Source organism: Doryrhamphus excisus, linkage group LG7, assembly GCF_037039965.1.
Source record: "Doryrhamphus excisus strain RoL-2023G ecotype Guam linkage group LG7, RoL_Dexc_Guam_v1.1, whole genome shotgun sequence".
NCBI classification, from domain to species: Eukaryota; Metazoa; Chordata; class Actinopteri; order Syngnathiformes; family Syngnathidae; genus Doryrhamphus; species Doryrhamphus excisus.
Genome location: NC_136363.1, coordinates 4,417,447 through 4,440,973, shown reverse-complemented (window position 1 = coordinate 4,440,973; position 23,527 = coordinate 4,417,447). Strand labels below are relative to the sequence as shown.

The window sequence follows — 23,527 nt, the reverse complement described above, 5'->3', positions numbered from 1 at the left end:
TGTGGTTACCACACAATCCCATATATTATTCATATCGTACAAATACCAAAAAAAAAAAAAAAAAGCTAGTTACGCGGAGGAATTTGTTGTTTTTGTTTACTTTTTGCCCTTCGTTATGTCTCGCAGGCATGAGGCAGACTCCTCTGCTTGCAGTGTGGCAAAAAAAAAAAAAAGGAAAGTGAAAATAGGCATGGTAAAATGTTCAGAAAGTTTCAACAATGGTGGTCAATGATGGCGGTGTCTAAAGTGCGGCCCGGGGTCCATTTGTGAATTAAAAAAAAACAAAAAAAAGTATTACAGTACTAATTTATACATATTTATACGTCTTTTACATTTTTTTGGTGCAAGAGGTAAAAAGTGCAGACTAAAAGATGTCACTGTTTTAATTTTATTAATTTTTTCATTTAATTTTTAATTATTATTTTTTTGTGTCCAGATGTCACTGTTTTAATTCTTTTAGTTTCTAATTTAATTTTTAATTAATTCTTTTTTTTTGTGTGTGTCCAGACGGCATTGTATGGAAATTTTAACTTGTGCCCACGGCATGCGTGAACACATACAGTTCATTTCCAAATATGAAAATAATAAACAGTCCATAGTGTTATTTTTGTACGTAAATTATTTTGAAATAAAACAACCCTTTTTTGGTATAGTTTATAGTTGTTTGGATATTTGTTTCCAGTTGAAAGGTAAAGTTAAGTGGAAGTCTTTTTTTTTTTTAGTCGGGAACTGATATTTTCCTGAAACTTATCGATGTCCTACTGCTGATTACTAAAAAAGAAGGTAGAAATAAACCATCTTTGTGTTGTAAGAAGGGCGTTTAATTTTTCTTTTGGTATGATCCATGTTCATATAACTATCGAACACTTTTTTTTTTTTTTAGTCGGGAACTGATATTTTCCTGAAACTTATCGATGTCCTACTGCTGATTACTAAAAAAGAAGGTAGAAGTAAACCATATTTGTGGTGAAAGACGGCCGTTTAATCTTTCTTTTGGTATGATCCATGTTTATATAGCTATCGAACACTTTGTTTTTTTAGTCGGGAACTGATATTTTCCTGAAACTTATCGATGTCGTACTGCTGATTACTAAAAAAGAAGGTAGAAATAAACCATCTTTGTGTTGTAAGAAGGGCGTTTAATTTTTCTTTTGGTATGATCCATGTTCATATAACTATCGAACACTTTTTTTTTTTTTTTAGTCGGGAACTGATATTTTCCTGAAACTTATCGATGTCCTACTGCTGATTACTAAAAAAGAAGGTAGAAGTAAACCATATTTGTGGTGAAAGACGGCCGTTTAATCTTTCTTTTGGTATGATCCATGTTCATATAGCTATCGAACACTTTTTTTTATAGTCGGGAAGTGATATTTTCCTGAAACTTATCGATGTCCTACTGCTGATTACTAAAAAAGAAGGTAGAAATAAACCATCTTTGTGTTGTAAGAAGGGCGTTTAATTTTTCTTTTGGTATGATCCATGTTCATATAGCTATCGAACCCTTTTTTTTTTAGTCGGGAACTGATATTTTCCTGAAACTTATCGATGTCCTACTGCTGATTACTAAAAAAGAAGGTAGAAATAAACCATCTTTGGGATGAAAGACGGCCGTTTAATCTTTCTTTTGGTATGATCCATGTTCATATAGCTATCGAACACTTTTTTTTTTTTTAGTCGGGAACTGATATTTTCCTGAAACTTATCGATGTCCTACTGCTGATTACTAAAAAAGAAGGTAGAAGTGAACCATCTTTGTGATGAAAGACGGCCGTTTAATCTTTCTTTTGGTATGATCCATGTTCATATAGCTATCGAACACTTTTTTTTTTTTAGTCGGGAACTGATATTTTCCTGAAAATTATCGATGTCCTACTGCTGATTACTAAAAAAGAAGGTAGAAATAAACCATCTTTGTGTTGTAAGAAGGGCGTTTAATTTTTCTTTTGGTATGATCCATGTTCATATAGCTATCGAACACTTTTTTTTTTTAGTCGGGAACTGATATTTTCCTGAAAATTATCGATGTCCTACTGCTGATTACTAAAAAAGAAGGTAGAAGTAAACCATATTTGTGATGAAAGACGGCCGTTTAATCTTTCTTTTGGTATGATCCATGTTCATATAGCTATTGAACACTTTTTTTTTTTTTTTTAGTCAGGAACTGATATTTTCCTGAAACTTATCGATGTCCTACTGCTGATTACTAAAAAAGAAGGTAGAAATAAACCATCTTTGTGTTGTAAGAAGGGCGTTTAATTTTTCTTTTGGTATGATCCATGTTCATATAGCTATCGAACACTTTTTTTTTTTTAGTCGGGAACTGATATTTTCCTGAAACTTATTGATGTCCTACTGCTGATTACTAAAAAAGAAGGTAGAAATAAACCATCTTAGTGTTGTAAGAAGGGCGTTTAATTTTTCTTTTGGTATGATCCATGTTCATATAGCTATCGAACACTTTTTTTTTTTAGTCGGGAACTGATATTTTCCTGAAAATTATCGATGTCCTACTGCTGATTACTAAAAAAGAAGGTAGAAGTAAACCATATTTGTGATGAAAGACGGCCGTTTAATCTTTCTTTTGGTATGATCCATGTTCATATACTAGCTATTGAACACTTTTTTTTTTTTTTTTAGTCGGGAACTGATATTTTCCTGAAACTTATCGATGTCCTACTGCTGATTACTAAAAAAGAAGGTAGAAATAAACCATCTTTGTGTTGTAAGAAGGGCGTTTAATTTTTCTTTTGGTATGATCCATGTTCATATAGCTATCAAACACTTTTTTTTTTTTTTAGTCGGGAACTGATATTTTCCTGAAACTTATCGATGTCCTACTGCTGATTACTATAAAAGAAGGTAGAAATAAACCATCTTTGTGTTGTAAGAAGGGCGTTTAATTTTTCTTTTGGTATGATCCATGTTCATATAGCTATCGAACCTTTTTTTTTTAGTCGGGAACTGATATTTTCCTGAAACTTATCGATGTCCTACTGCTGATTACTAAAAAAGAAGGTAGAAATAAACCATCTTTGTGATGAAAGACGGCCGTTTAATCTTTCTTTTGGTATGATCCATGTTCATATAGCTATTGAACACAATATTCTATGTGTCAAAATCATCTAAAATGGTAGGTAGGGATTTTTTTTTAAACATGGCTGGGATTGAATGAGTTAAAAACAAGAATTTTTTTTTTGTTAATGTTGTGCAAGTGGACCTATTGTTTTTTTTTATGTGTATTGCTTCCAAGAGTGGGTGATAGGGAGTGGGAAAAGAAATGACATATGTTTGTGCCAGATGTTGTCCACATGACTCATGTTGTATCCGGTTGCATTCCTGTGTGTTTATTGATTCCAACGAGAAAGATGAGTCAGGACTGATAATGGAACACCGTATCAGCGTTCTATCATTGTCGTAAACAGGGAGAACATTGCAGCACAGAACACTATTGGGGTGTTTTCTAGTTTAGTAGTTATAGTTCCGGAAAAGAAGACATTACATGAAAATATTTTTTTTTTGTACAAATATTACATCATGAACTATTTACAATTTTCACATTTCCGCCACCTTGTGGTCGACTTAAAACTACACCAAACATGCTCTCTTTTATTCTTATTTAAGTCTAAGATGTCTTATGTTCTCTTATTATGTCTACTAAATTGGTAATACCAATGTAAATGTGATTATAGGGGTGTTATTTCATATCTAGAGAGCTCTAATCATGTTAAAAGCCGTATTTAGAAGGTTGTCTGTGCTCAGTTAAAAAAAATAAAGTTTTTGCTTGGTATACTTTAGTCCTTGACATATGTCTCCGAAATGTTCGCCCTCTGCAGGTGATGAGCAGCCGCTTCTTCCCCTACGACACCATCGTGACGGACGCCGTCCTCAGCCTGGATGAAGACACGGTGTTGTCCACCACAGAGGTGTGTTGTCATATTCCAAAACAGGATTCACTTCCATTTCTCATTCCAAGGTGTTCCTCACAACTTTTTATTTAGAAAATTGCTTCAAAATCTCCTCCTCAAGCCCCCTGTAATCCTTTCCCTTTCTTGACATCCCCGGTGTCTGACTCTTAAGGTCACAGTGACCTTGTGGGTAAACCAAGAAAACACTCTTTCTTTTGGTTTCCTTTGCTGGTAGGATATCTCCCGCTTGTAGTTTGATCAGATGATGATATGATGTGTCAATCCAAAGACTTCTATTGCAGCATTCTGTGATGGGATGCTTTAGTGTGCACATATCTAATGTAGCACAGAGGGGATGCTGCTGATGAATTATTTGATTTGACACATAAGAAAGTTGAAACAAACTGGAAAAAAAACGACATACTAACCCCTTACGTTTTTTTCAAAAATCACCAAATTCAAAATCTGTCATTTTATGCCATTTTTGGATGCTTCTGGGTCCCCTGTTGAGTGTGTGTGAGGTTTCCACTTTTATTTTTGACAGAAAAGTGCTTTAAAAGCAAGTTGAAAAAAATGAAAAAAACGACATACTAACCCCTTACGTTTTTTTCAAAAATCACCAAATTCAAAATCTGGCATTTTATATCATTTTTGGATGCTTCTGGGTCCCCTGTTGAGTGTGTGTGAGGTTTCCACTTTTATTTTTGACAGAAAAGTGCTTTAAAAGCAAGTTGAAAAAATGAAAAAAAACGACATACTAACCCCTTACGTTTTTTTCAAAAATCACCAAATTCAAAATCTGGCATTTTATGTCATTTTTGGATGCTTCTGGGTCCCCTGTTGAGCGTGTGTGAGGTTTTCACTTTTATTTTTGACAGAAAAGTGCTTTAAAAGCAAGTTGAAAAAATGAAAAAAACAACATACTAATAACCTCTTACGTTTTTTTCAAAAATCACCAAAATCTAACTTTGGCATTTGATGCCATTTTTGGATGCTTCTGGGTCCCCTGTTGAGTGTGTGTGAGGTTTCCACTTTTATTTTTGACAGAAAAGTGCTTTAAAAGCAAGTTGAAAAAAATGAAAAAAACGACATACTAACCCCTTACGTTTTTTTCAAAAATCACCAAATTCAAAATCTGGCATTTTATATCATTTTTGGATGCTTCTGGGTCCCCTGTTGAGCGTGTGTGAGGTTTCCACTTTTATTTTTGACAGAAAAGTGCTTTAAAAGCAAGTTGAAAAAATGAAAAAAACAACATACTAACCCCTTACGTTTTTTTCAAAAATCACCAAATTCAAAATCTGGCATTTTATATCATTTTTGGATGCTTCTGGGTCCCCTGTTGAGCGTGTGTGAGGTTTCCACTTTTATTTTTGACAGAAAAGTGCTTTAAAAGCAAGTTGAAAAAAAATGAAAAAAACGACATACTAACCCCTTACGTTTTTTCCAAAAATCACCAAATTTAAAATCTGGCATTTTATATCATTTTTGGATGCTTCTGGGTCCCCTGTTGAGTGTGTGTGAGGTTTCCACTTTTATTTTTGACAGAAAAGTGCTTTAAAAGCAAGTTGAAAAAATGAAAAAAAACGACATACTAACCCCTGACGTTTTTTTCAAAAATCACCAAATTCAAAATCTGGCATTTTATATCATTTTTGGATGCTTCTGGGTCCCCTGTTGAGCGTGTGTGAGGTTTTCACTTTTATTTTTGACAGAAAAGTGCTTTAAAAGCAAGTTGAAAAAATGAAAAAAACAACATACTAACCCCTTACGTTTTTTTCAAAAATCACCAAATTCAAAACCTGGCATTTTATGCCATTTTTGGATGCTTCTGGGTCCCCTGTTGAGTGTGTGTGAGGTTTCCACTTTTATTTTTGACAGAAAAGTGCTTTAAAAGCAAGTTGAAAAAAATGAAAAAAACGACATACTATAACCCCTTACGTTTTTTTCAAAAATCACCAAATTCAAAACCTGGCATTTTATGCCATTTTTGGATGCTTCTGGGTCCCCTGTTGAGTGTGTGTGAGGTTTCCACTTTTATTTTTGACAGAAAAGTGCTTTAAAAGCAAGTTGAAAAAAATGAAAAAAACGACATACTAACCCCTTACGTTTTTTTCAAAAATCACCAAATTCAAAATCTGGCATTTTATATCATTTTTGGATGCTTCTGGGTCCCCTGTTGAGCGTGTGTGAGGTTTCCACTTTTATTTTTGACAGAAAAGTGCTTTAAAAGCAAGTTGAAAAAATGAAAAAAACAACATACTAACCCCTTACGTTTTTTTCAAAAATCACCAAATTCAAAATCTGGCATTTTATGTCATTTTTGGATGCTTCTGGGTCCCCTGTTGAGCGTGTGTGAGGTTTTCACTTTTATTTTTGACAGAAAAGTGCTTTAAAAGCAAGTTGAAAAAATGAAAAAAACAACATACTAATAACCTCTTACGTTTTTTTCAAAAATCACCAAAATCTAACTTTGGCATTTGATGCCATTTTTGGATGCTTCTGGGTCCCCTGTTGAGTGTGTGTGAGGTTTCCACTTTTATTTTTGACAGAAAAGTGCTTTAAAAGCAAGTTGAAAAAACTGAAAAAAACGACATACTAACCCCTTACGTTTTTTCCAAAAATCACCAAATTTAAAATCTGGCATTTTATATCATTTTTGGATGCTTCTGGGTCCCCTGTTGAGTGTGTGTGAGGTTTCCACTTTTATTTTTGACAGAAAAGTGCTTTAAAAGCAAGTTGAAAAAATGAAAAAAAACAACATACTAACCCCTTACGTTTTTTTCAAAAATCACCAAATTCAAAATCTGGCATTTTATATCATTTTTGGATGCTTCTGGGTCCCCTGTTGAGTGTGTGTGAGGTTTCCACTTTTATTTTTGACAGAAAAGTGCTTTAAAAGCAAGTTGAAAAAATGAAAAAAAACGACATACTAACCCCTTACGTTTTTTTCAAAAAATCACCAAATTCAAAATCTGGCATTTTATGTCATTTTTGGATGCTTCTGGGTCCCCTGTTGAGCGTGTGTGAGGTTTTCACTTTTATTTTTGACAGAAAAGTGCTTTAAAAGCAAGTTGAAAAAATGAAAAAAACAACATACTAATAACCTCTTACGTTTTTTTCAAAAATCACCAAATTCAAAATCTGGCATTTTATATCATTTTTGGATGCTTCTGGGTCCCCTGTTGAGTGTGTGTGAGGTTTCCACTTTTATTTTTGACAGAAAAGTGCTTTAAAAGCAAGTTGAAAAAATGAAAAAAAACGACATACTAACCCCTTACGTTTTTTTCAAAAAATCACCAAATTCAAAATCTGGCATTTTATGTCATTTTTGGATGCTTCTGGGTCCCCTGTTGAGCGTGTGTGAGGTTTTCACTTTTATTTTTGACAGAAAAGTGCTTTAAAAGCAAGTTGAAAAAATGAAAAAAACAACATACTAATAACCTCTTACGTTTTTTTCAAAAATCACCAAATTCAAAATCTGGCATTTTATATCATTTTTGGATGCTTCTGGGTCCCCTGTTGAGCGTGTGTGAGGTTTCCACTTTTATTTTTGACAGAAAAGTGCTTTAAAAGCAAGTTGAAAAAATGAAAAAAACAACATACTAAACCCTTACGTTTTTTTCAAAAATCACCAAATTCAAAATCTGGCATTTTATATCATTTTTGGATGCTTCTGGGTCCCCTGTTGAGTGTGTGTGAGGTTTCCACTTTTATTTTTGACAGAAAAGTGCTTTAAAAGCAAGTTGAAAAAAACGACATACTAACCCCTTACGTTTTTTCCAAAAATCACCAAATTTAAAATCTGGCATTTTATATCATTTTTGGATGCTTCTGGGTCCCCTGTTGAGTGTGTGTGAGGTTTCCACTTTTATTTTTGACAGAAAAGTGCTTTAAAAGCAAGTTGAAAAAATGAAAAAAACAACATACTAACCCCTTACGTTTTTTTCAAAAATCACCAAATTCAAAATCTGGCATTTTATATCATTTTTGGATGCTTCTGGGTCCCCTGTTGAGTGTGTGTGAGGTTTCCACTTTTATTTTTGACAGAAAAGTGCTTTAAAAGCAAGTTGAAAAAAATGAAAAAAACAACATACTAACCCCTTACGTTTTTTTCAAAAATCACCAAATTCAAAATCTGGCATTTTATATCATTTTTGGATGCTTCTGGGTCCCCTGTTGAGTGTGTGTGAGGTTTCCACTTTTATTTTTGACAGAAAAGTGCTTTAAAAGCAAGTTGAAAAAAATGAAAAAAACGACATACTAACCCCTTACGTTTTTTTCAAAAATCACCAAATTCAAAACCTGGCATTTTATGCCATTTTTGGATGCTTCTGGGTCCCCTGTTGAGTGTGTGTGAGGTTTCCACTTTTATTTTTGACAGAAAAGTGCTTTAAAAGCAAGTTGAAAAAACTGAAAAAAACGACATACTAACCCCTTACGTTTTTTCCAAAAATCACCAAATTTAAAATCTGGCATTTTATATCATTTTTGGATGCTTCTGGGTCCCCTGTTGAGTGTGTGTGAGGTTTCCACTTTTATTTTTGACAGAAAAGTGCTTTAAAAGCAAGTTGAAAAAATGAAAAAAATGACATACTAACCCCTTACGTTTTTTTAAAAAATCACCAAAATCTAACTTTGGCATTTGATGCCATTTTTGGATGCTTGTGGGTCCCCTGTTGAGTGTGTGTGAGGTTTCCACTTTTATTTTTGACAGAAAAGTGCTTTAAAAGCAAGTTGAAAAAATGAAAAAAACAACATACTAACCCCTTACGTTTTTTTCAAAAATCACCAAAATCCAACTTTGGCATTTGATGCCATTTTTGGATGCTTCTGGGTCCCCTGTTGAGTGTGTGTGAGGTTTCCACTTTTATTTTTGACAGAAAAGTGCTTTAAAAGCAAGTTGAAAAAACTGAAAAAAACGACATACTAACCCCTTACGTTTTTTTCCAAAAATCACCAAATTGAAAATATGGCATTTTATGCCATTTTTGGATGCTTCTGGGTCCCCTGTTGAGTGTGTGTGAGGTTTCCACTTTTATTTTTGACAGAAAAGTGCTTTAAAAGCAAGTTGAAAAAATGAAAAAAACGACATACAAACCCCTTACGTTTTTTCAAAAATCACCAAATTCAAAATCTGGCATTTTATATCATTTTTGGATGCTTCTGGGTCCCCTGTTGAGTGTGTGTGAGGTTTCCACTTTTATTGTTGACAGAAAAGTGCTTTAAAAGCAAGTTGAAAAAATGAAAAAAAAACGACATACAAACCCCTTACGTTTTTTTCAAAAATCACCAAATTCAAAATCTGTCATTTTATGCCATTTTTGGATGCTTCTGGGTCCCCTGTTGAGTGTGTGTGAGGTTTCCACTTTTATTTTTGACAGAAAAGTGCTTTAAAAGCAAGTTGAAAAAAATGAAAAAAACGACATACTAACCCCTTACGTTTTTTTTCAAAAATCACCAAATTCAAAATCTGGCATTTTATATCATTTTTGGATGCTTCTGGGTCCCCTGTTGAGCGTGTGTGAGGTTTCCACTTTTATTTTTGACAGAAAAGTGCTTTACTAGCAAGTTGAAAAAAATGAAAAAAAAAACGACATACTAACCCCTTAGGTTTTTTTCCAAAAATCACCACATTGAAAATCTGGCATTTTATGCCATTTTTGGATGCTTCTGGGTCCCCTGTTGAGTGTGTGTGAGGTTTCCACTTTTATTGTTGACAGAAAAGTGCTTTAAAAGCAAGTTGAAAAAATGAAAAAAAAACGACATACAAACCCCTTACGTTTTTTTCAAAAATCACCAAATTCAAAATCTGTCATTTTATGCCATTTTTGGATGCTTCTGGGTCCCCTGTTGAGTGTGTGTGAGGTTTCCACTTTTATTTTTGACAGAAAAGTGCTTTAAAAGCAAGTTGAAAAAAATGAAAAAAACGACATACTAACCCCTTACGTTTTTTTCAAAAATCACCAAATTCAAAATCTGGCATTTTATGCCATTTTTGGATGCTTCTGGGTCCCCTGTTGAGCGTGTGTGAGGTTTCCACTTTCTTTTTTGACAGAAAAGTGCTTTAAAAGCAAGTTGACAAAAAAGGAAAAAAAACGACATACTAACTAACCCCTTACGTTTTTTTCCAAAAATCACCAAATTCAAAATCTGGCATTTTATGCCATTTTTGGATGCTTCTGGGTCCCCTGTTGAGTGTGTGTGAGGTTTCCCGTGTTTTTTGACCAGAAACGTGCTTTAAAAGCAAGTTGAAAAAAATGAAAAAAACAACATACTAACCCCTTACGTTTTTTTAAAAAATCACCAAATTCAAAATCTGGCATTTTATATCATTTTTGGATGCTTCTGGGTCCCCTGTTGAGCGTGTGTGAGGTTTTCATTTTTTTTTTTTGACAGAAAAGTGCTTTAGAAGCAAGTTGAAAAAATGAAAAAAACAACATACTAACCCCTTACGTTTTTTTCAAAAATCACCAAAATCTAACTTTGGCATTTGATGCCATTTTTGGATGCTTCTGGGTCCCCTGTTGAGTGTGTGTGAGGTTTCCACTTTTATTTTTGACAGAAAAGTGCTTTAAAAGCAAGTTGAAAAAATGAAAAAAACGACATGCTAACCTCTTACGTTTTTTTCAAAAATCACCAAATTCAAAACCTGGCATTTTATGCCATTTTTGGATGCTTCTGGGTCCCTTGTTGAGTGTGTGTGAGGTTTCCACTTTTATTTTTGACAGAAAAGTGCTTTAAAAGCAAGTTGAAAAAACTGAAAAAAAACGACATACTAACCCCTTACGTTTTTTTCAAAAATCACCAAATTCAAAATCTGGCATTTTATGCCATTTTTGCATGCTTCTGGGTCCCCTGTTGAGCGTGTGTGAGGTTTCCCGTGTTTTTTGACCAGAAAAGTGCTTTAAAAGCAAGTTGAAAAAAATGAAAAAAACGGCATACTAACCCCTTACGTTTTTTTCAAAAATCACCAAATTCAAAATCTGGCATTTTATATCATTTTTGGATGCTTCTGGGTCCCCTGTTGAGTGTGTGTGAGGTTTCCACTTTTATTTTTGACAGAAAAGTGCTTTAAAAGCAAGTTGAAAAAAATGAAAAAAACGACATACTAACCCCTTACGTTTTTTTCAAAAATCACCAAATTCAAAATCTGGCATTTTATATCATTTTTGGATGCTTCTGGGTCCCCTGTTGAGCGTGTGGGAGGTTTTCACTTTTATTTTTGACAGAAAAGTGCTTTACTAGCAAGTTGAAAAAAATGAAAAAAAAACGACATACTAACCCCTTAGGTTTTTTTCCAAAAGTCACCACATTGAAAATCTGGCATTTTATGCCATTTTTGGATGCTTCTGGGTCCCCTGTTGAGCGTGTGTGAGGTTTTCACTTTTATTTTTGACAGAAAAGTGCTTTAAAAGCAAGTTGAAAAAATGAAAAAAACAACATACTAACCCCTTACGTTTTTTTCAAAAATCACCAAATTCAAAATCTGGCATTTTATGCCATTTTTGGATGCTTCTGGGTCCCCTGTTGAGTGTGTGTGAGGTTTCCACTTTTATTTTTGACAGAAAAGTGCTTTAAAAGCAAGTTGAAAAAAATGAAAAAAACGACATACTAACCCCTTACGTTTTTTTCAAAAATCACCAAATTCAAAATCTGGCATTTGATGCCATTTTTGGATGCTTCTGGGTCCCCTGTTGAGTGTGTGTGAGGTTTCCACTTTAATTTTTGACAGAAAAGTGCTTTAAAAGCAAGTTGAAAAAAATGAAAAAAACGACATACTAACCCCTTACGTTTTTTTCAAAAATCACCAAATTCAAAATCTGGCATTTTATATCATTTTTGGATGCTTCTGGGTCCCCTGTTGAGCGTGTGTGAGGTTTCCACTTTTATTTTTGACAGAAAAGTGCTTTACTAGCAAGTTGAAAAAAATGAAAAAAAAACGACATACTAACCCCTTACGTTTTTTTCAAAAATCACCAAATTCAAAATCTGGCATTTTATGCCATTTTTGGATGCTTGTGGGTCCCCTGTTGAGTGTGTGTGTGAGGTTTCCACTTTTATTTTTGACAGAAAAGTGCTTTAAAAGCAAGTTGAAAAAAATGAAAAAAACAACATACTAACCCCTTACGTTTTTTTCAAAAATCACCAAATTCAAAATCTGGCATTTTATATCATTTTTGGATGCTTCTGGGTCCCCTGTTGAGCGTGTGTGAGGTTTCCACTTTTATTTTTGACAGAAAAGTGCTTTACTAGCAAGTTGAAAAAAATGAAAAAAAAACGACATACTAACCCCTTACGTTTTTTTCCAAAAATCACCACATTGAAAATCTGGCATTTTATGCCATTTTTGGATGCTTATGGGTCCCCTGTTGAGCGTGTGTGAGGTTTCCCGTGTTTTTTTGACCAGAAAAGTGCATTAGAAGCAAGTTGAAAAAAAAACTGCAAAAAACTATCCACCTGAATGCCCCAGTGTGCAATTCCTTTTAGATCCTCCATCTTTCCCTTTGCTATTTTATCATTGGTGCATTTCATTAACTCAGCGGTGTTGTTTTTTTATGCCCCCGCAATGAATGGACCTAAAAGATGAAATATGAAGTCAATGAAAAGGCTTTTATCTCCCAAATGTGTGCAGGTGGACTTTGCCTTCACCGTATGGCAGAGTTTTCCTGAACGCATCGTGGGCTATCCTGCACGCAGCCACTTCTGGGACAGCAACAAGGAGCGTTGGGGTTACACATCCAAGTGGACCAATGACTATTCAATGGTTCTGACGGGCGCCGCCATATACCACAGGTACCATCCAATAGCATCTTTTATGGTATCCCTTTGTTTCCTGATGTGGTAGTACTGTAGCATCCTGTACTGGTACCGTCTTTTTTTAACCAGGAGGCTTGTCTTGCAGGTATTACCACTACCTGTACACCAACTACCTGCCCTCCAGTCTGAAGAGCATGGTGGATCAACTGGCCAACTGCGAGGACATCCTGATGAACTTCCTGGTCTCTGCCGTCACCAAGTTACCTCCCATCAAGGTCACACAGAAGAAACAGTACAAGGAGACCATGATGGGACAGGTGAGACACACGCAGCCATGATACATGATCTTCTGGAGTCAAATGTATTGGAAAAACAGAAATGTAAAAATATCATTTGAAAAATTATTTACAAAAAAAAAACATTTTAAAATATTTTGTGAAAAAAAAACACACCAATAAAATGTTTTAAAAACACATTTATTTACATTTCATTGTAAATAAATAAAATGTTATCCATTTGTGGAAAAAAAACAAGCATGTTCTTCCAATGTGACTCCAATAAAATTGACAATAAATGTAATATTTAAACTATATGACAATGAGTTTAAAGTTGATATATTTTTTCAAAATACATATTTGTCTGATGGAAGAAAAACTACAGTAAATTACTCAATTATACTACTAAAAAGTTAAAAAAAAAAACAAAAACACAAAAAATGAATTTAAAATTGATATATTTTTTCAAAATACATATTTGTCCGATGGAAGAAAAACTACAGTAAATTACTCAATTATACTACTAAAAAGTAAAAAAAAAAAACATAAATAAAACTAAACATAAACACAAAAAATTAATTTAAAATGGATATATTTTTTTCACAATACATATTTGTCTGATGGAAGAAAAACTACAGTATATTATACTACTAAAGTATAAAAAAGTGAAAGTAAAAGTAAAAAAAACATAAATAAAACTAAACATAAACAAAACATAAATAAAACAAACAGGTGGTAAATTCGTAGACAACAACTAAATTAGACATATTTGCAAATATGCATAAGCAAGGATATTAGTCACGTCAAAAAAGATTAAATACTAAAATATAAAATATAAAAAGTCATAAAATGACATACTATATTAAAATGAATATATTTTTTTCAAAATACATATATGTCTGATGGAAGAAAAACTACAGTATCATACTACTAAAAAGTAAAAAAAACAAATAAAACTAAACATAAACACAAACAAAACATAAATAAAACTAAAAAAGGTGGTAAATTCGTAGACAACTAAATTCAACATATTTGTAAATATACATAAGCAAGGATATTACTCACACGTAAAAAAAGATTCAATACTAAAATATAAAAAGTCATATAAAATGACATACTATATTAAAATGAATATATTTTTTTCAAAATACACATTTGTCTGATGGAAGAAAAACTACAGTATCATACTACTAAAGCGTTAAAACAAATAAAACTAAACATAAATAAAACTAAAGTAAAATAAAATAAAATAAAAAGGTGGTAAATTCATAGACAAAAACTAAATTAGACATATTTGTAAATATGCATAATATGCAAGGATATTACACAGTCATGTAAAAAAAGATTAAATATTAAATTATAAAAAGTCATAAAATGACATAAAAATATAATTATAATAATTTAAATTATTGAAAATAATTCTTTGTGGGGGAAAAAACTATCGCATCAAAAATGTGTAAAAATAGAAATAAAAACAAAAAAGTCTAATATCTAATATGAAAAAAAATAATGTTAAAAATTTCCCCACAAACATCCCCCCAGCCCCCGTGGTCACCTGACTCCATTTTGCCTCCCCTGCAGTCATCCAGAGCGTCTCGCTGGGCCGACCCGGACCACTTTGCCCAACGGCAGACGTGCATGAACAAGTTTGCCAGCTGGTTTGGCTCGATGCCGCTGGTCCGCTCCCAGATGAGACTGGATCCTGTCCTGTTCAAGGACCAGGTCTCCATCCTGCGTAAGAAATACAGGGACATCGAGAGGCTCTGACCCCGCCCGGGTTGGGTGGGAGGTGCGAGACGCCGATGCCGTCTGAGCATGAACGCACATGCAGAATTTTTTTTTTTTTTTTTTTTTTTTTGGGGGGGGGGCGGCAAAGACGAAGAAGAACCACAAACTCCGATTATTTTTTTTTTTTGTGGACGACCTTGACTATCCTGCTAGCGTTACAAGACATTACAAGAGGGGAAGGTGTGTGTTTTTGTCTGGTTACCCCCGGCAACTCACCCCCGCATCAGGACCCGATACCGGACTCACCACCGCCGTCCCAAAAGCCGACCCGTGCTGCTTTATCGCCTGGTTTGATTTTTGTACAAATCAGCTGTTATCCAAGGGTTGGAATGGTTGGAGCGTCATCCATTTTTTATGGAATCGGAAGTTAGCTTTTAGCATAAAAGCAGCCCATATTTCTCATATTCTCAGCTATCGTCACGCATTCACAACTTCCCCTTGCCTTAATGTGTTTTTTTTTTTTTTTTAAATCATCCTCCTACTGTACTTCCTGTGTCTTTTTTTTTCTCTCAACCTCAGCATCCCAGCTGGTCTTTTATAAGCATTTCCTTGGAGTGCCATTTTTTTTTTTTTAAAGTTATTTATTGCACATTCTGCTTGCCTTTATTAGTTGGGAGACACCGAGGTGCGCTTGTTTTCAATTGTGGTACACACCGACCATGCTTTTAACGTACACTTATTGTCGATATTATATAGCATCCCGGCACACGTTGTTGACATTAGCCACGTTTACATGAGGAGTTTTTCTCTTTTTCCAAATGGGATCTTTCCGAAAGCAATGGTATACATGGAAAGGAATATTCCAATCGCGTGTTTACATGCGCCGCTATAATCAACGGGGCATGCCCAGTAAAGCGTAAACACCAACATCACGTGATACCGACTTCCTCCGTTTTTTTTTTCCACTTGTTGGAATAACTCCGTATTCATAATATTCATTTGTTCATTCATTAATTTTCGAACGCTTATCCTCACAAGGGAATAAACTCATAATATTATGAGTAGCATATTTAAAAAAAATAAATTATATATATATATATATATAGTGTGACTAATAAATAATATAAAATAAATAATAAAATTAAAAAAGCATATAAAAATATTAGAAAAAATTTTTTTTTTTAATATTTGAAAAAATATTTTTTTAAATTGAAATATGCTACTCCTCATATTATCCTCATAGTATTCCCAGTTTTTCCTTCGTCCAGTCTTGAAATTTAGTTTGAATCCAAAACAAACTTTCCGCAGCAGTCCAGTGCCGATTGCTCGCCTCCATTTTTTTTTTTTTTTTTTTTTTTAAATCGAAGAACGTCTCGTTCTGCGTGTTACGTCATATCTCAGCATTCGCTGAAAGAACGCTACCCGGGAACAGGAAAAGATAAAGTTCAATCTTGCTAATATTTTAATAATTAAGCTCGGCACATGTTTTATATAGATATGTATTTTCTTTTTTTTAATAAAAGTGGACTTGTGAATGGCGTATAGAAGGGTTTAGATTCTGTTCCACAGATGGCGCTAATGCACACGAAAGCTGCTTGCCAACCGCCAATAAACAACAGAAGAAGAAAAAGAACGCAGTCTGACAACTTTCCGATTGAGCGGGTACAAGATACCTCAATCGGATTGGGGAAAGGAATATTCCACCCTTGGGAATCTGATTATATATTCATTCGGATTGGCACTTTTCTTTCGGAATGAGGTGTATACAAAGGTTACATTCTTTCCGTTTGAGCAAATAACCTGATTGGAATTGGAATATTTGGGTCCATGTAAACGTGGCTATTGATCATTTGAGGGGGGTACGGGGGAGGGGGGAGGGGGACGTCCACTCAGACACTTGAATGAAAGCAACACGCTATTAGCGGCCTTTCTGTCAGACGTGCAATCAGAAGTTTTTTTTGTGCCATAAAAAGGTAACGGATGCTACAAGGAGGAAAATCAAACGGGGAACAAAAATGAAGGCTGTGTCTCAAGTGTGTACTTGTGTACTTACACTTAGCTGCGGTACACTTAAGTGCGTGAGTGACAAGGAAGCGGGTAAATATCGCCATTTGGTCATTACAGTAATCCCTCATTTATCACGGTTAATTGGTTTCACACCCGACTGTGATAAGTGAATTTCCGAAGATTTGTTTGCCGCCTTCTAAATATGCTTTTTAACCATATTAGAGACCTCTAGACATGAAATAACAACCCTATAGTCACCTTTACACTTATATTCACCAATATAGTCGCCATAATATCGACTCATGTGTTACCGTGGATGAGTGGTTAGCGCTCAGGCAACACAGCTAGGAGACCCGAGTTCGATTCCACCCTCGGCCATCTTGTGTGGGTGTTTTCTCCGGGTACTCCCACATTCCAAAAAACATGCTAGGTTAATTAGCGACTCCAAATTGTCCATAGGTATGAATGTGAGTGTGAATGGTTGTTTGTCTATATGTGCCCTGTGATTGGCTGGCTGGCAACCAGTCCAGGGGGTACCCCGCCTCTTGCCCCAAGACAGCTGGGATAGGCTCCAGCACCCCCGCCCTGCGACCCTCGTGAGGATAAGCGGTCGAAAATGAATGTGTTAGTTCTTCCTTTTTTACTTCCTGTTCTATCGCGTACTTCCTGGAGTGGCTACTGTCTCATTAATGTAACATTACTGACATCTAGTTAGTCACATATCACAACTTGTCTTTAAATGCATCTTCTGAATGCCTTATATTTCTATTTTTGTGTTTTTTATGCTTGGTAAATTCTTTGGCTTGATTGGCTTAAATATGCATATTTTTTTGTACTAATAATACTGTAGGCCCCAGGTAACAGCATGATTTATTAATATATTTTGAAAAACCGTGATAGTGAAGCCACAAAATTGGAAGTGGCGAGGGATTACTGTAATCCGCTCGGCAAATGTTCCCTGGAAAATCCTATTGGTTTGTTCCTGGCACCCAAAAATATGAGCAAAAATACTTTTTATAGAGAATAATTAAGTTTAAATGCACATTAATTATTAATATGACAATCCGAAGATTGGATAATATCGGTTTCCACCACGTATCACGTTCATAACTTGGGGCTACATTCGACTCCCCAGCCACCCGCCGTGCAGACAAGTTAGTTTCATTTTGGATGTTGGATATTTGTCTCTAGGGACCGTCAATAAATTACAATTGGGTTGTTTTGGTTTTTTATGTTTTTTTAATTTTCGTACAAATTTATTTGGTCCCATGTTGGGTTATTTTTAATAATGCAAGGCGGGCAAATTCGATATAGCAAAACGGTAAAAGGCTAACTACTTTGTTACTTGCAATGCTTAATGACAACCAAGGCAAAAATGTTCCACCAAGGAAATCCTATTGGTTTGTTCCTGGCACCCAAAAATATGAGCAAAAATAAATTTTATAGAGAATAATTAAGTGTACATGCATAGTAATAATTATTCTAGGGACCGTCAATAAATTACAATTGCTTTTTTTTTATTTAATTTTTTTTGGTCCCATGGTGGGTTATTTTTAAGAATGCAAGGCCGGTGAGTGTGTTTGTTGACAAATTCGATATCGCGGAATAAAACGGTACTAAACCGACTACTTTGTTACTTGCAATGCTTAATGACAACCAAGGCTAAAATGTTCCACCAAAGCCGAGGAAAACGTTCCCTAGGAAATCCTATTGGTTTGTTCCTGGCACCCAAAAATATGAACAAAAATAAATTTTATAGAGAATAAGTGTACATGCATAGTAATAATTATTCTAGGGACCGTCAATAAATTACAATTGCTTTTTTTTTTTACTTTTTTTTTTTTTTTTTTTACTTTTTTTGGTCCCATGGTGGGTTATTTTTAAGAATGCAAGGCCAGTGAGTGTGTTTGTTGACAAATTAGATTTTTTTTTACTTTTCGTACAACTTTTGTTGGTCCCACGGTGGGTTATTTTTAAGAATGCAAGGCCAGTGAGTGTGTTTGTTGGCAAATTCGATCATTACAATTGCTTTTTTTTTTTTTTTTTTTTACTTTTCGTACAACTTTTTTTGGTCCCATGGTGGGTTATTTTTAAGAATAACTGTAAACTAATTAAAGTACAGTATTCCATTTGAGACACAGCCTTTTTGCATCATGTGAAGTAAGTCACACTGCAAAGAAAACAAATAGCCAAAATACAAAAAAAACTAAAAAATAAGTACAGTGGAACCTCACATCTCACCATCTACAGAAACTATACTCCTCATGACTAGGGATGTCTGATAATTATCAGCCCGATATCAGGGTAAAAATGCGATATCGGAATTTTTTTTTTCCCCGATATTTAAAAAAAAAAAACGCTATATACAACACATATGTATTCATATGAATGGTGTTAAACTGTTGAAGTTCTACTGTATATTTGCATTGACAGACAATCCCTAAAGTATTAGTGTCAAACCCAAACAGGAAATGAGATGTTTTCAATATCATACTACAAGTTTTATATCATAAAAGCTCAAAAGTCCTACTTTTATTTCTTACATTCTGAATGTCATGTACCCCCCCCCCCCATCCCTCACCCCCCCAATTTGGTTTCATGGTTTGACTGAAATGTTGCAACAAAGTGTTGATCTTAAGCACTTTTTTTCAGCATCCGTTTCCTACTATTTGTGCTATTATTTTACCATCAAACGTTTCAATGTCTGATTTAAGTTGGAGGTTATCAAGTCAAGTACATTTCCCTCAGCTTTGCAGATAAAAATCATAATTGACTGCACTGTACATAACCATATTTATTTATTTTTTTTTTTTTTACTGTGTACTCTATGAGGTGACGCTGTACTGGCATTGCTGAGGGGGAGTTCATGTATGAAGTTGTATGTCACGTGCCAATAATCCATTTTGGGTTTGCATTGGGGTTTTTTTTACCCCTTAACTGGCAGCACTCATGCAGCCCCTAGAGCATGAATGACGCTTGACTGTAGGTACTCGATTGTTGTTCATACAAATTCAGAGTAATATCGGTAGTGTTAAGTCATTTGCAGTGGATACCACATAGTAGATACAGTACTCCCTTGGTTCAAATCCTGTGGCTTCACTATCACGGTTGTTCAGAAATATATAAATTAATAAATTCTGCTTTTTGATAATTGAATATAGCTTATTTGAGTAAAAAAAAAAAATCAAAACAAATGTTACATAATTAAGCATAAAAACAGCTAAATGAACAAATACGGGATTCAAACACTTAACACTTAAACATAAACACTTAATTTCTTCTATCATGTCTACATTATTGGGTAATCGGACTGTAAAAGTGACTATAGGGGTGTTATTTCATGTCTAGAGGGCTCTAATGTTAAAAAAAACAGATTTAGAAGGTCATAAACAGGTTTCATCAATCAGTGAGAGGGGTTACTGTACTCTAAAAGTACTATAAAAGTAATATTACTGTAATGTTTGGTGAGATACAAACACCGGAATTGGTCACAGGCACAATAATCCGTAATAAAAAACATCACTTCCTGTGCGCCCACCACTCAGCTACCCTATCCCCGGAAGGCATTTCCATAAGAACAAGTCTTATTTATGTCTTCATTTCTTCTATCGTGTCTACAGTATTGGGTGATTTGACTGTAAAGGTGACTATAGGGGTGTTATTTCATGTCTAGAGGGCTCTAATGTTAAAAAAAAAACTGATTTAGAAGGTCATAAACAGGTTTCACCAATCAGTGAGAGGGCTTGCTGTACTCTAAAAGTACTATAAAAACAATATTACTGTAATGTTTGGTGAGACACAAACACCGGAATTGGTCACAGGCACAATAATCCCTAATAAAAACATCACTTCCTGTGCGCCCACCACTCAGCTACCCTAACCGCAGAAGGCATTTACATGAGCACAAGTCTTATTTATGTCTTCATTTCTTATATTATGTCTACAGTATTGGGTGATTGGTATGTAAAGGTGACTATAGGGGTGTTATTTCATGTCTAGAGGGCTCTAATGTTAAAAAAAAGGTCATAAACAGGTTTCATCAATCAGTAAGAGGGGTTACTGTACTCTAAAAGTAGTATAAAAGTAATATTACTGTAATGTTTGGTGAGACACAAACACTGGAATTGGTCACAGGCACAATAATCCCTAATAAAAACATCACTTCCTGTGCGCCCACCACTCAGCTACCCTAACCGCAGAAGGCATTTACATAAGCACAAGTCTTATTTATGTCTTCATTTCTTATATTATGTCTACAGTATTGGGTGATCGGAATGTAAAGGTGACTATAGGGGTGTTATTTCATGTCTAGAGGGCTCTAATGTTAAAAAAAGGTCATAAACAGGTTTCACCAATCAGTGAGAGGGGTTACTGTACTCTAAAAGTACTATAAAACAATATTACAGTAATGTTTGGTGAGACACACAAACACAATAATCCCTCATAAAAACATCACTTCCTGTGCGCACACCACTCAGCTACCCGAACACCGGAAGGCATTTACAGCAGCACAAGTCTTATTTATGTCTTCATTTCTTCTATCATGTCTACAGTATTAGGTAATCGGACTGTAAAGGTGACTATAGGGGTGTTATTTCATGTCTAGAGGGCTCTAATGTTAAAAAAAAAAATTTAGAAGGTCATAAACAGTTTTTTTTATGCTCTAACTACAAACATATTCCGTTTAGAATTAAGGAGTGCTACTTTTTGGAAATTCACTTATCACAGTCGCGTCTGGAATCAGTGAGCCACGAGAAACGAGGGGGTTACTGTACTCTAAAAAGTTGGACCGCAAACATCCACTTTACTGCAAAGTGCAACATTTGTAAGTTTTTAAGTTAACAATGTTCGCATACGCCATTGATCTAAAATTGGATTGGGCTGCACCATCCTGGCTCTCGACGGGAGTCCAATCGCTTAAACCCCGCGATAAAAAGGGAGACGGAGAACAATAAACGTCTGCAGCAGATGGAGACGTTGTGCCAAGCTGTGCTAACACTTAGCTAGCACATGTGATAATGATAATGAGACGTGGTGGCACGCAGCTTGGCACATCGAAAAAACCTCTGCCAAAAGCGCTTTGTCATCATCCCATTGGGTGCGGACCAAAAAAAAAAAAAACGATGTATTATGCAAGTTTAAAAATTGTGAATTTAATGTTGTGGAAGGTCTTCCCAAAAAAAAAACGAAAATGTGACAGACAATTCGTGTTTATCTTGTTCATTTGTGCCTTTTTGTCAACGTGAGTTCTCGAACCGCCGAGGAACGTTCTGTTGTGGACTTATCTCTACGCACCGCACGACAAAAAAACTAACAAAAAAAAAAACAACCTTTTTTGTGTGTTTGCACACCGTTACCACGACAACCATGCGTGCATGACTATGTTTTGGATTATTTATCATCACATGACTCGACAGAAGCTGAAATAATACGGATTGTCCTGATGCCTTCTTCTCCTCCCTCTTTCCCCACTCAAGACTTTTCTAAAAGGTCACAGATGAGATAGAAGATAAATGCTGATTTTGTAAGAATGATTTATAATAAAACTCATTTGACCATAACCGTGTCTCACTGGTCTACTTTATAACGAACGACAAACGGAGGACTGGAATCTGTTCCGAAATATTAACAAAAAACACATTTTATAAAAAAATAATTCAATGACTTCTTGTTATATCGGGGTTCGAACATTAGTCCCTCACTAAAATCACATTTTTTGTTTTATTTATTATAATTGATGGCTTTTTTGTGGTAGGACTATGGCCTATTATTAGCCAAAAAGTTACTTAGTTGTAGCATTCTGGTCACTAGGTATCAGTAATGTAAAGTTAAGGTTCCCCTCTCATTCTGTGTGGAAGTGGTAAGTAAAAAACTACTAATTTTCTTCTTTGACCTTCGGCCCCACTGTGTGTTTCAAACGGACACTTTCTTAAAGGAAAACTGCACTCTTTTGGAATTTTGCCCATCATCCACAGTCCTTATGTGAGACAAGAAGACAGCACAGGTAAAAAGAGACAGTGTCAGTACACCAGTACCATAATTTGATCAGCGTAACAATGTTGTTAATAATAATAATAATAATAACAGTTGCTGTTGTTGTCGCTTGGTTAATGTAATACAAATGGAGCAATGTTGACACCGACTCAATAGCAGAATAGTAAGTATCTGTTTTTATCTGTTTCGATATCTTTAGAACGCACAGAAAAGAGAAATACATACGTTCATGTCTCACATAGGGATTGTGTTTGATGGGCAAAATCCCCCTCCCAAAAAAAGTGCAGTTTAGAATAAGTAAACAAAGAATACCGAGTATACAGTGTAAGCGTGACTATAGGGGTGCTATTTTATGTTTATACATCTCTAATCATGATTAAAAACTGTATTTGAAACTCATAAACGGGTTTTCTATGCTCAAACTCCAAAAATCTTTTCTTGATTAATTCACTTATCACAGTGATAAACGAAGGATTAGTGTATAGTTTTTAGGAAAATAACAACACAAAGGTTTTGTATAATTATTGTATACTATATGGCATAAATTTACTTGTATTTTTTTCACTATTTGTAAATATGCAAATCTTACGTTGTATTTTTTCTATTTTATTCAAAATGTATTGCATTTCATATAAGATATAATTGTTTTGGTTCTGGTTAGAACAACACAAAATTTTTGTATAATTATTGTATACTATATAGCATAAATTTACTTAAATTTTCTCACTATTTGTAAATATGCAAATCTTGTGTTGTTTTTCTTCTATTTCATTCAAAATGTATTGCTTTTCATATAAGATATAATTTTTTTTCTGGTTTGAACAACACAAAATTTTTGTATAATTATTGTATACT

The 23,527-nt window shown here is 34.6% G+C and overlaps 1 protein-coding gene and 1 long non-coding RNA gene across 2 annotated transcripts in view; both read left to right on the top strand.

Moving 5' to 3' along the window:
* ext1b (exostosin glycosyltransferase 1b) overlaps window positions 1–15,779 on the top strand; it is a 151,685-nt gene extending 135,906 nt beyond the window's left edge. The window contains exons 8-11 of the mRNA XM_058047653.2: window positions 3,837–3,926; window positions 12,544–12,704; window positions 12,814–12,985; window positions 14,525–15,779. Coding sequence (XP_057903636.2) covers window positions 3,837–3,926; window positions 12,544–12,704; window positions 12,814–12,985; window positions 14,525–14,710 — 609 coding nt within the window. The 3' untranslated portion in view covers window positions 14,711–15,779. The remainder of the gene's footprint in view (window positions 1–3,836; window positions 3,927–12,543; window positions 12,705–12,813; window positions 12,986–14,524) is intronic.
* A 2,203-nt stretch (window positions 15,780–17,982) lies between these two features.
* LOC144899514 (uncharacterized) lies at window positions 17,983–22,239 on the top strand. Its single transcript, XR_013627662.1, has 2 exons — window positions 17,983–20,071; window positions 20,712–22,239. It is a non-coding gene; the product is annotated as an uncharacterized LOC144899514 (long non-coding RNA).
* The last annotated feature ends 1,288 nt before the right edge of the window (window positions 22,240–23,527 follow it).